This window comes from Chelon labrosus, assembly GCF_963514085.1.
Source record: "Chelon labrosus genome assembly, chromosome: 9".
Lineage (NCBI taxonomy): Eukaryota > Metazoa > Chordata > Actinopteri > Mugiliformes > Mugilidae > Chelon > Chelon labrosus.
Window position 1 is genome coordinate 10,003,699 of NC_140359.1, and position 12,911 is coordinate 10,016,609.

Below are 12,911 nucleotides of genomic sequence, written 5' to 3' on the forward strand. Positions count from 1 at the left end.
AGTATTAGAGAAGGCAATCGGTGCAGTAAGGAGGGCTTTTAGATGAGGGGATATCTCCAATTACAATCCACAGAAACACTTGTCAGCAGTAATGAAATGTTTGCTGAGAGGTTGCTATTTGTGGCTGCTAGATTGGATGATGCTGCTCCACTGCCCCCACTAACAATTATATTCCATGCATAAATTTCCTTACCTTCTATTGTGTGAACTGTCGCCCAGATATACCTACAACTGTCCAAGAAGCCACGGCATAATGGAACACTACAGTGTGTGTGTGTGTGTGTGTATATATATATATATATATATATAGAGTGGATATGCCAGGAAATGTATCTGTGGAGCCACAGGAAGAAAAGAAAAAGAAAAAAGAAAACTTCTGCTTCTTTTATTGTTTTTAAAGAATTACATAATGCATTAATCACAGTAAAGACAACCCGGCTTTCCCCGCATGTCATAATTTGTGCAAGCTTACAATTAAATTTAAAATTAGATGCAAGATGTAAAACTTTTATTTTTCCCCTCTCTGCTCAGCCTCTCAACTCAATTGTACAGGGAGCAGAGCAGTAAAGCTTTGAAGAACAGACCGACTCTTTTAGCCTTTTCACTTGACACCACTTCCCTGTGGTTTGCATACAATAAAGGCTAAAGTAACGCAATCGTTCGTATTTTTGTGTGAACAATTTGCCGTTTTTGATCAGTCCTTCCGGGGGTCATTGGTAGCTGCTGCAGTCGGCTATCTGGGGAAACACAAGCCAGGTCCAAATAATTTCATCAGATTCGTGCAGTATGTATTTCCAATTAAAGTGACATCACACAAACTTAATTAGTATAGATGCAACCTGCAACTTGATTTTCCAGTGCATGGTTTTCTCATCAAATTGATTACACCGACTCTGCACGGGAAGTGCACTGCACGTACGAATCCTGTGCTACTGCAGACGGATATAAAAATGCATTTGCGGTGTTGCCCATAAATGTGACCGCTCATCAGCTTAAAAGAGTAACAGTCAGGTGCTTAACTGTGCTACTCAGATACGATTTTAATCACAACGTGTTTATGTTAAATGACTATAAAGGCCATGAGTGAGGACATCTCAGAATGCACTGCTCCCTGTCAAATCTTTCCAGGAAAATACATCTTTTTTCTGTGCAAAATAAATCATCGCGTTCTGATATGCAAGTATCATGGACACAAAGAGAAGCTTTGCATCCTCTTGCAGGTTCAATTACTGGCCTGTGGCAGATACTAATCCTATTCTACAGTTCATCAAGATTGAGAATGTACAGACCGTTCAGTGACTTCATGCAAGAGGAGGCAGAGGGTCAACCAGTCACACAAGCATCTCACACACTCTCACTAGACAAAAACCACACTCACGTACTACACCAACCACTTTAGCATAAACCGCTAGTCAGTAACAAGTCAATAGTGTTGATTATTTGCTCGTCTATCCTACCGTGTATTGTGCTGTCAGGTCATTTACTGTGAAAAGTAAAGGATTATCGAAACCTATAATACACGTCTGTGCACAAAAATGAAGCAGAGGATTTCAATTGAAAAGGAGTTTTAGTCATTTCTGGATAATTAAAGACATGCTTGTACTATATTTGGAAAGATACAATGACACTGGGATATCACAGCACGCCAAATTGAAAGGAAAAGGTAGAGGAAAAGAAATGTAAGTGCACATAAACACGAGTCCCTTTCTTGAACTTATGAGGAGGTAGAGAGCCAATACGTAATAGTTCACTAGTCTGCCCGCGTGGACACATGTGGCGTCTCAGGTATTAGAAACGAAAATGTCTCAGTTCGCTAACAAAGGCTTGCGTTAATTAAGGGTGACGTGACCGCAACAAGCATCACAGCAGGTCAATACACTTCCTCCACTCCCCTCGCCGTTTCACCATTTTGGACCAATTGCAACAATGATCCAGTACTCTTGTCGTCAACCAATGCAGGACAGTTACTGTGTACAGACTGATATCAGGCTCATTGGTTTCAACTCTGAGGTAGGATCTAGAATACCAAAGGGGATGTTTGTTTAAACTCAAGTGCATTAAAGGGACTGAGCCATGACAATCAGTGATATGATGACGGCCGCAGCGGGAGTCGGACAAAGGTTTCTCAGTGAGACGTGGTTGGCCCATCGGAGTGTATGTGTGGGGGGAAATGTCTATGTTGGATTTAAAAAAAAAAAAAAGAAATCAAAAAAATCAAAAATAACTACCTGTACAGAGCGCCCCACATCAAAGGCACTATTTTCAATATTTCCACAAATGCCACCACTATTCTGTGCATGAGCCGACCCTGTATATCTCAATCGCATCCCCACCTGAGGGCTACTCACTGCTAAGGTGCCTTTCCTAACTTATGTATTTCTAGCAAGTTCATTCAACATCACTTGCCTCAGACATCTTGAATGGCCACGATATGCATTTACCTTTTTTTTAAAAAAATTAGATAAACAAAGAATTAAATAGGATGACAGAAATAAATACATTTTATTTCATATAAATACGTGGGCCCTTATGTCCAAATTGATGCTAGTTTGGGAATAGGATGAAGTAAACAATTTAAGAAATAAGCTGCCCTACTGTTTGATGCACTAACCATATAAGCGGTATGGTTAGTTAAATTGATATCAGTGTTTGTGAATCACTAAATCCCATCTGTAACTATCACTCACTGTAAATCCCCGTATCACAATACATTTAATAAACATTATATCGTAATTTAATTGGAAGCCCTTCCCTCTCACCCAGGGGGAAAAAAAAAGGTCAGTGATCACATGAAGGAAGTCTGGTCCCTTTATATAGGATTATCTTTTATGTTGATTTAATGACACATTGATAATTGTGTATATATAAAATTCCTAACACAGATCCCAAAAGGAAACCTGACTGAAGAGACAAAAAGATAAAACGAAAAAATTCAAATCAGGTTAATATGTTGCCAATTTTTCCCCAAGGCCGTTTTTTCACTACGGCTAAAACCTGGATTTGCCCACATACGTACAGTAATATATACTTTGTAATCGTTCAATGTCTCTGGCTATGTACAAGCTATACAAATAAAGAGCAGGCTGAGGGCCAGGTTTTATAAGCTGTGCAGAGGGAGCAGTTGGTTGGGAAGTCTCCCAGTCTCCCGGCTCCTTCCCCCGCAGTCTGCCCATACAGGTGGCTGTTCTGCTTCACTTGCGATCGTCGATGGTCTTAATGAATTCCACCGCCGCGGTGAACTGCATCCACCAATAGCACTCCTCCCCACTCAGCCGGCTGGCGTAGAAATTATTGATGTACTGAACGGTGGACAGCAGGCAGGGCGGGTTTGCCTGGAGGGGAGGAGATGTGGGGATGGGCCCACATTAGACGCTCAAAGAACCTCATGCAACACCGTGCAGATTATAATCACAAATATGTAAATATGTAAAATATATGCACACAGGTTAGGAGATAGCTGTCTTTGTGGTGCACTGCGATTACAGGCATTGTGCAAAAGGATTTTTTTTTTTTTTTAACAAAAAAGTCGACAAGTGATGAATACTTAAATGTACAAATGTTTCAAAACTGAACAGATTAACCAAAAAAACAACTGACAAATACAGTATTTTTCAGTAAAATAAAATGGAAGAATGAAGTGACAATAGACTTACCCTTATGAGGACAAAGACAAGTACAGGGACAAAGTCATCTGCTCCGGGGACGGAGTCTTCGTTGGCCAGACTGAGCAGATTCATGATGGTGGAACACATACGCAGTATGCACTGGACTTTGTCTCGTGGCGTCTTGTATGCATTGATGGACCTGATCTCAGACTGTGCGGAGGGCCAGGGAGCTTCCTTCAGGTAAACCTGCAAGAATAAAAGTTAAACAACTCAACAACGTTTAAAAAACTCAGAGTGCTAATAAATCTTCTTTCTCCATAAACGCATAGAGGGGATGGGGAAAAACTGTGTTTAGATTATACCTCTGGGATTTGAAGAGCTTTATGATTTGCTGTCACAACCTTTGAGAGCCGCTGAATATGTTCATTGAAAAGCCTGTGTGAAACAAAGGTACGTAGTTTATGACAGAAAAGAGTACACATTCTGTCCAATTGACAACTCACCTGTTAAAGCATCAAACAAAATATTAATCGTTTTAATCTCGGCTGTCCCATTTTAAGATTGATCAAGTCACTTTTAATCTTAAATACAGGAAAGGTTAAGGTTGCTAGATATTGTTATCAGATAAAACTACTTTCATAGATCACAACTTCATACTTGCATAAAAACATACACACAGTGTTTAAATCTGCTTTAAATCTTTAAAAGGTTAAAAAAAAAAAAAAAAAATATCCAGTACTGCCTTTGCACTCCGTTTGCTACTGCAGGCATTACCGCTACTCACTGGTCTCTGAGAATATCTCCATCCTGATTGGGATAGAAGGCCAGTTTGAAGATGCGGTTCATAACGCTGCGCTCGATAGCCATCTGGGCATCCTGCAGCTGGTCCTCGCTTGCATACTGCCAAATGGCATCACGGGCCATGGCACCGTACAAGTCTCGAAGAAAATCCTCCACTGCTGCTGTCTTGTCATCAGCTGCTGTGCACCCCTGGAACGCTGGAGGGGAGCACAGAAACAACAGATTAAACACTCACTCAAAATACACTGTGCACCGTCTATGACTTAATGACATTATGATTCAAGAGTCATGCTGTGCTTCATAATGTGGATAGACTATACAGCCATATCAAACACATAAAACACAAAAAATATATAAATAAGGTAATAGATCTCTACTAACAGATAAGTCAAACCATTTATTAATGTCACATTAGCTGAAAGCATCATCTTGTAACGGTACCCTGAGCAAAAGCGAAAATAAGATGAAAGGAAGGTCAGGAACCTCTGTGCTCAGCGAGGGTTTAGTTATGCGGAACGAAGATGCAGGAATACCTTTAATGAAGTCAAGCATCCTGGACTCCATATGTTCAAGAAGGAGACGAACACAGACAGTGGTGAAGTAGCGGTTCGCCACCTCCTTGTCTCTCAGCACCCTCTGGAGGAGCCTCTCCAGATGAGCCTGAGAGGTCTGCAGGCCCTGACGACACCTGGTTAGATAAGCTATGTATGGCGCCCGCTTTCTACAGGAAACACAAAATATATATTTCATTATTTCCACTGTATTGCTGGCTATATCCCTGTAGTTGCCAAAAACAAAATTACGTACTGAACTAAGAACAGATAACAAATTGACTCATGGTGTGGCCTAAGCGAGCTCTCCTCTTCTCTCCAGGCTTTCGGATTTACCTGTAATCCTCCGCAATGGCAGTCAGCAGCTTCCTGCAGGTTCGTGAATCAAAGCGGCTAACACAGCGCGTGGTCTCCTGGATCTGGGCCATCTGGTTCTTATCCTGAAGGTTGATGGCCTCTGCTAGCTGGACCTTCAGGAAGCAGACGATCTCGTTGTCTGAGAGAGGACGACAGAGAGGCAACATTAGAAAACCCTGCCTGTACTCACATAGGAACATCTGGTTGCTGTAATCTAATCAACCTGCCACCTCTACATGGCAATGTGATGAATGGCATCTTAACCATAAGGAGCCATGTAGTATTAATGCCGTTATCTGACTTTAGGATGTGAAGGTGCTAGGCAAGAAATTTGCTGAGAGGAAAAGGTCTGTCTTTATTTTGTGAAGCACCAGAACACGCGCAGAATGCTAATAAAATCATGGACTGATATTAATTATGTGGCTACACATGTATGGTGGTTTAATAATGTGAAATTTCACCGACAACATGTGGGAATTCTTTTTCAACATCCCCCACTCTTTCAACCTTGCCCCAATCCTTCGAAGGTGTCAGAAGGTGAAGGTGGTACAGATTTGGTGTCTTGCTTAAGGACACTTTCAGCAGGTTGGATGTTTGCCAACATTAAGGTCATGCATCTTGCTCCCTACAGACGGAAGTGACAAAGATACCAACCCTCTAGTAGGTACTGTAAGTTTTACAGCTGTTCCGAATTCATACACTTTCTAACTTGTTAACTAGCACACGCCAAAGCCCGCTTTCAGAGCACTAGTACCTCCGAAATATGTTAGGAAAAACATAAAAGGGCTGAGATTTGTGTAGAGCTAGTGAAAGCAATGAAAGGCTACTATGAAGTCAAGCACTAAAAAAAATAGATTAAACATAAATGCTACCTTCTGAATCCATGTGATCGGGTAGCCCATTTCGTGTGGTTGCAGGTGCCAAGATGGGAAGGGCCACCGAGTCTGCAGAACATAATGCCAACCTCAACTTCTTCTTGGCATCACTGACAAAGACAGAAAACATTCACAGTCAGTACCTGCTAAGAAATATAGAAAGTGTCGAGTGATTGCTTATAAAATGAGGTTTGTGGAGGATTGCGAATGTGTAACCTGAAAGAGAACTTGGAGTCGTGTTGCTGTGCTGTCTGGCTGGCTGAATCTGGGAGGTCATCTGTGGAAATGTTCTGCAGAGTGTCTTCCCGAGGAGAGTCATGCACGTTGTCCTCGACACAAAGATCTGTGAAATTAGACAAAAGGACAAAACAAACGTCTTTTTCTTGTTGTGCTGCAAGTGTATGTCAGATGCATCCTTGCCAGTTTTTTCCCTCACCTCCTGGATCGTAGGAGGCTCCAGCTGTGTCACTTGGGCTGGTCCTCTTGATGTTCCTGTACTTGTCCAGGATGTCTTCAGCTGCCTGGGCTTGAGAGCTCTGCTTGGGCACTGGGTCATCTAAAAAAAACACCCACCAACAGTTTACATTAAAATGAAACCATCTATATCTTTAGGTAAAGTTTAAAAGCAAACCAGGACCGACCTTGTGGAACACGCTCTTGGGCAATGTCATCTTTCTCTTGTTTGTCCCTCTTCCTAAATGCTGCAATTGGAGCTGTGGAGGAGAGACATGTGATAACTGACTTGGGCAGAGTGACACCACTTTCACTATGACCTGATGACAGGCTGAATCCTATAGTCACAGCCGCTTAGCGAAATCTAAGTATTTTTTTAAAGCTTGTATTCAGATGAAAAATGCATGGCATCAATACAGTTTCAAAAACGTCCAAAAAAAAAAAAAAAAAAAGAAATAGAAAAGAATATTAAAATGGTGAATTAAACCTTTGGTCTAGGGCTGCAAAGACGCACTGACATAAGTGAAATGTGTAAATTTGGGTGCAGTATGTTGACGTGCAGCAATATTTACATTTATCCCCAATTAGGGCGGCTCCCGTTGCAGACCGGAAAAGCAGAAAAACTGAAAAGAGGCTCGACAGGATGCACGCTTTGTAAAAATGAAACTGCCCGTGACAGCAACACAAATTCCTCAACAGAAAACATCAGCCAGAATAACGACCATAAAGGAGCTTCAGTATCTGGACGTAATTAGAGTAGCTGCGTCTGATTGTTGGTAGGCAGGCCAGTGCCTGGGAGGTGACAGTCCTCATCTGTTGTGTTTCAGACAAGAACTCAACAAATTCTCCCTAGAGGCTGAAGTTGCACTGTAAGAGGCAGCAAGCAACCACCTTCTCCAGATATATAAATGGCAGAATAAAGTCAACAATTAAGCTCTACACTGAATCGATCCAGACTTCTGTGATGAACTGACTACTCTGAAAATGATCGATTAATCGAAGAAAATAACTGATCACTTGAAAACATCAACGCTTGTTGCAGCCCTACTTTGGTTCGTAACAGAATATCACAAATGTCCGCTGTAACTCATTATAAAACATTCAGTACGTGTAAATAATCCTACTGATGATTATACGATTAACACAAAGATGTCAACAAGACAACAAAGAGAGTTACAGAGGCTACAATTTGATGAAACATGAACACGGAGGAAAACAGTGGGTGAAGTATCTTCATTGATACATAAACATAAACTGGGTGGAAAAACATGGGCATGGATGAGGAGTGTGAGCGTGTGAACGCTAGGCTACACCAAGTCACAAGACAACTCTACAGCTCTAAGGCAGCATGTACAAAGCAGCATGGCAAGCAGCCGCTGGCTCTAGCCGTAAAGGCAGCTCGATGACGACAGCATGGAAGTGTTACCTGGGACATCACTCTCAGCCGTCCAATACAGCACTGTGAGGAACACAATAGACAGGGTTGGCCTTTCAAGCACAGGCTGCCACTCTGACTGTGTGTCACCATGCAGAGCAACAGGACAAACATAATGAACTCTACAAAGGTTTGGCAGGAGACTGGTGGTTCAGGCTTCACGGCTCTCTCTACTTTTTCCTGTGCACACTGTCTTCTATTTTATGAATATCAATTTAATGTTTACTTAAGAAATATTATTATCTCTAAGAGTGATAAGCAGTCATTCCGTGTGGGCACAGCTCATTATTTCCCAGACAGATGTATGAGAGATGGTTGTAGAGTAGAACTGCAACACGAGATGTGTCATCTATCAGTGCTGATGACAGAGAGGTCTATCTAATGACCATTAGCCGTTGGCTGACAGCACTGCTGGGAGGGCTACAGCCATACAATCTACACAGCTAAAGCTCCTCTGATGACTGATTAGCTTTGAAAAGTCTATATAAATCTGCAGCTAGTGAGACCTGAAAGAAAAAGGGCTGGACACATCTCTGGAGTAACTTCAAACAACAAGAAACATCACTTTCCAACTGGAACGTCAGCAGTGGAGTGGACAACATGGATCATCATTCTCTTTCTCACATTATAAATTGCTTTTCGCTCTGCTCTTTAAAGTGTGATATTTTTTTTCTGTCAGTTGTGATTAAGAGAATTTTTTTTCTCCAACAACAAAATAGTATGTTTGCTGCAGCCTCACAGATCACTTTTACATGAACAAAAGTTAATTTGTCACTTTGGAAAAGACACATGCTTAAAATCACCAAATGTCCCGTTTCCTTACCTTTGGGAATGGCTGACACAAAACGCTTCTTCCACCATGGTCTGTTGCGATCAGACTTCTCATCATCACTGTCTTTCCTGTCCTCAACCTTAGAATGGAAATGAGCAAATTATAATTGGACACTGTCTGTTTGTTTATTCAAAGGTGAATCTTCCTATGAAAGAAACTATTTATTTAGTTTAAGCTGTTCCCCTGACAGTTACTCAAAAACACAGATGTCTTTGACAATAAACCAGAGCACTACTGCAGCCAGTTACCTCTCCTTTCAGTGAGTCCTTGCTGGGGGATGATGATGGTCCTAAGGCAAAGGCCCCGGCAGGGTCACGCTCTTCAGCTGCTACCCTCCGGTTAAAGCCTGGGTCACTTGTGGGCCGGCGGCCTGGGCACACGATGTCAGAGCTGCGGCTACGGACCAGCCTGTCGGGGAAGGAGTGCCGCTGCTTGGTGTGCTCCAGCTCAGCCTGGGCTAAGCAGTGAGGCGCGAAAAGAGAGTGGCGAGTCTCCGGCCCCAGGGCACTGGCTTCAGGGATCGGAGGATCAGGGGGAGGGTGAGGGGGCCTGGCATAGTGGACTTTGGGCCTCACTATTGTTCCAGTGGAAGACCCTGAGGTAATAAGAGAGAAAATAAAAGATTAAGATAAAGTACACAATAATACTCACTAAAACTGGTCAATATGGATGCATCTGCAAAGTGCAGATGTACTATTGTCTCACTCATCTTTCTTTATTTATTTGTTTGCTGTTTCCAAAGCATTAAATGTACACCAATCAGGCATAACATTATGACCACCTTCCTAATATTGTGTAGGTCTCTCTTGTGCCTCCAAAACAGTTGTGACTCATCAGAGAATGGACATGGGCCTTCTGAAGGTGTCCTGTGGTGTCTGGCAAAAGGATGTTGTTAGAGGGGGCCTTTGGGTCCTATGGGTTGAGGGGAGGGGCCTCTGTGGATCATCCCACAGATACTTGATCAGTTTAGGATCTAGTGAATTTTGAGGCCGGGTCGACACCTTGTGCTGTTCTTCATGTTTTTTGAGTTGTTCCTAAACCATTTTTGTGTGTTTGTCTGTGTCAGGCTGCATCCTGCTGGGGATGGCTGTTGCCACCAAGGAGTGTCATTGCTATGAGGTGGGGGTGCCTGGTCTGGTCTAAGTGGGTAGGACATGTCTAAGTGTCATCCACACAAAAGCCAGGTCCTAAAGTCTGCCAGCAGAACATTAAATTGATGCAAGATGGTCAATGTTATTTACTTCTCCTGTCAGTGGTTTTAATGTTGTGGCTGATCGGCGAAACAAAAAAAAATTTGTTCAAGTAGATTTTGTAGATGTAGTGTTGCTGTGTACTGTAATAAATTGTCTGTTTCTAAAGAAACATAACAATCATTAGAAGAAAAACACACCGTATATGTGGGAGGGAGTGCTAAAGAGAGCTGTTGGTGGGAGATGAGCCCTAGGTATAGGTAGGCCACCTGTTCCAAGGGTAGACTCTCTCCTGAAAAGCTTCCAATGGCAGCCTCGTGCCACGAGCACAGTGGGACAAGGGACAGTGCCAAAGAGCCTGGGGTGAGGTCTCTCAACCTGTCATCCCTTCACCTTGCCACAGACACACAACTACTACCATTCTTCTCCCAAACAATCCCACCTGCACTACAAATAAAATGAACAGAAGCAGGGACACAGAGTGCTAAGATGAATCTGGGATACTAAATGAGACGAATGAAGTGACATCTTACTTGCACTCGGAACAATACGTCCAGTAATTGGGGTAGGGGGTGCATCCACTGTCTTAGTTAATTTCACACAGCTCAAGCTGCTCTGTGGCCCCACAACATTAGGGCAGGGATTTAATGATACTCATTTCAAGATCTCATTGGCTGTAGAACATTCTGGGAGCGCAAATTACCTTCACCAGAGGAGAGGGGATCAAACATGGCCAGTAAGGAATCAGCCTGTGAAGGTGGAGATGTCAGATGGTGTGCGCCTGGAAAAACACAAAAGGAAATAAGACAATGTTCACTAAATCATTTGCTAATATACAAATATAAGCTGAAGTTAATTAAAAGTTAATCAAATTAATTTCGAATGATAATACCCCAGTGTCCAAACTTGCCTTCTCAGCAAAGCTACCAAAGAATACTTAACTCCTCAGTATAACCTGAAGTAACAATTTTAAAGAACGCCACAGTGATTTATTTTGGTGGCAGCTGTATATGTGACAGGGATAGATGGCTCTGGCTGATTTTGTTTTGTCCAGATAGACACTAGACTGATGGGTTAGCCAGCCTAGTGGGGATGTGACACTCTCCTACCGTGACCTGACTCCTCCCCATCTGGACTGGTCACAGAGTCCTTCCCTCCGAAGTCTGAGCTGCACTCTGACCGCAGGTCTTCGATCTTGTTGGGGATATCTTCTGAGGTTGCACTGATACCTGTGCCCCCAACCACACACACAAAGACAAAAAAGTACAGTTTGTTGACATTCAGGACAAAAGCAACTCAATATCACCTCTACAGTGAGATGCTTTAGCTAAGCAGATACCAAAAAAACTGAACCTGCACAGGCAATGGTTCTGTAATAAAAGAGGATATTTTTCTCTTTAGACTATGCTGTATGGTCCCTCTCAGATAGGAACCCACTGGGAACTCTAAAATTGGTAGCGTAAGCTCCCATGGGTTAAGGGAAAGGTACGGATAAGAGTGATCATCAGAAGCAGACTATCCATCGGCAGGATCCCATGGGACGTTTTCCTGTGAGCCGAGCCAGGAACGTCACCACTGGCTTCTTAATCTAGGATACTACTTCATGCAAGTCAACACAGACATGTCCACCTGAGCCCTTGGACAAGACAACCAGCATTAACCTCTGTGTCATATAGAAAAATTCACACGACCCCACTATGCTGTTTAACAACCCTCCCAGCAACATGGCCGCTCTACACAGAAACAAGGAGAATGTGAAACTGTGTTTTTGAACCTGAATTTAACATTGCAGGTCAATTAAATAGTTTCCAACAGACATTAAGGATTACATAGTGCATAACAGAAATAGAACCGATAGATTCAGAGAGAGAAAAGAGAGACAGAGTAGTTGCAGGAGAGGTGGAAGAGTTAGATTTATACCTGAGACAACACTGAGACCTGGTGTGCTGGGTCTTGAGCTGACTTCCCTGACCTCAGTGTCATCTGAGGTACTGCCAACTCCAGAGCAGCTCTCCAGCTCCTGCAGACGCTCCTCCTGCTTCAGGTCTGCGGCTTCTGCAGATGAAACCAAAAGGGAAAAAAATACTCTCTTCATGAAAAAGGCAGGTAAATGTCTACTTTTCTCACTTTGCCACACATGACAGCCATTCTCTAACTCCTCTACCTCCACTGTAAAGATTACTGAGAAACCAGGGGTGCACATATGCAAGAACTCTAACAGACCATACATTATCATGCCTTATAACTGCCAATCCAAACCATAAAGCTGGTGCGGCCAATTCTTTGGCTACTCAATGGAGCTGTTGGGTCGAACCCAGAGGCTCCATACTAACAGCAATACTCATTTGCATGCTCGTTAGTAATAATGCGTTGGTGAAGTGCTCTTCAGAGTGTAGTTTTCTGCTGCCTAGCCATGAAACAAGCTCACTACTTGAAGCAAGCCTGCGATAGTGCTATTATCGAGCAGAACAGGGGCAGCAAACGGAACAAAAAGCAATCAAGACACTCATGCATGTCATTTCTGCACCGCACATATTGAAATGGTGTACCACTCCAATTAACATAAAGCCCAAGCTTTTCAAAGAAACACTTAACACTCTTAATAAAGCTCTCTACTGATTTTCACAAAACACTGGTTTTCAAAGAGGGGAGTCAAGCACATAATCGCTCATTAATAAAAGGTTTGGTTTGCATGATTAATTTGCAAGTATATTCTGTAATTTATATATATTTTTTAAAAGTATTTGCATCAAAACGGCAGCACAACAATGTTAACTGATGATACTGGTCTCAGAGTTTCGTGTTATGTCTA

General features: G+C 42.6%; 1 protein-coding gene across 4 annotated transcripts in view; it reads right to left on the reverse strand.

Annotated features, from left to right (window-relative positions):
- Window positions 1–369: 369 nt before the first annotated feature.
- The window catches only part of gapvd1 (GTPase activating protein and VPS9 domains 1), a 29,370-nt gene continuing 16,828 nt past the window's right edge, over window positions 370–12,911 (reverse strand). For 3 of the 4 annotated variants that reach the window (XM_084552422.1, XM_084552420.1, XM_084552418.1), the window contains 15 exons: window positions 12,020–12,154; window positions 11,209–11,328; window positions 10,803–10,880; window positions 9,158–9,504; window positions 8,901–8,988; window positions 6,831–6,902; window positions 6,626–6,745; window positions 6,406–6,532; window positions 6,187–6,299; window positions 5,294–5,453; window positions 4,940–5,127; window positions 4,390–4,603; window positions 3,968–4,040; window positions 3,654–3,851; window positions 370–3,332 (listed from right to left, as the gene is read on the reverse strand). In XM_084552422.1, coding sequence (XP_084408548.1) covers window positions 3,192–3,332; window positions 3,654–3,851; window positions 3,968–4,040; window positions 4,390–4,603; window positions 4,940–5,127; window positions 5,294–5,453; window positions 6,187–6,299; window positions 6,406–6,532; window positions 6,626–6,745; window positions 6,831–6,902; window positions 8,901–8,988; window positions 9,158–9,504; window positions 10,803–10,880; window positions 11,209–11,328; window positions 12,020–12,154 — 2,174 coding nt within the window. In that variant the 3' untranslated portion in view covers window positions 370–3,191. The remainder of the gene's footprint in view (window positions 3,333–3,653; window positions 3,852–3,967; window positions 4,041–4,389; window positions 4,604–4,939; window positions 5,128–5,293; window positions 5,454–6,186; window positions 6,300–6,405; window positions 6,533–6,625; window positions 6,746–6,830; window positions 6,903–8,900; window positions 8,989–9,157; window positions 9,505–10,802; window positions 10,881–11,208; window positions 11,329–12,019; window positions 12,155–12,911) is intronic. The other variant, XM_084552419.1, reaches the window with a different exon arrangement.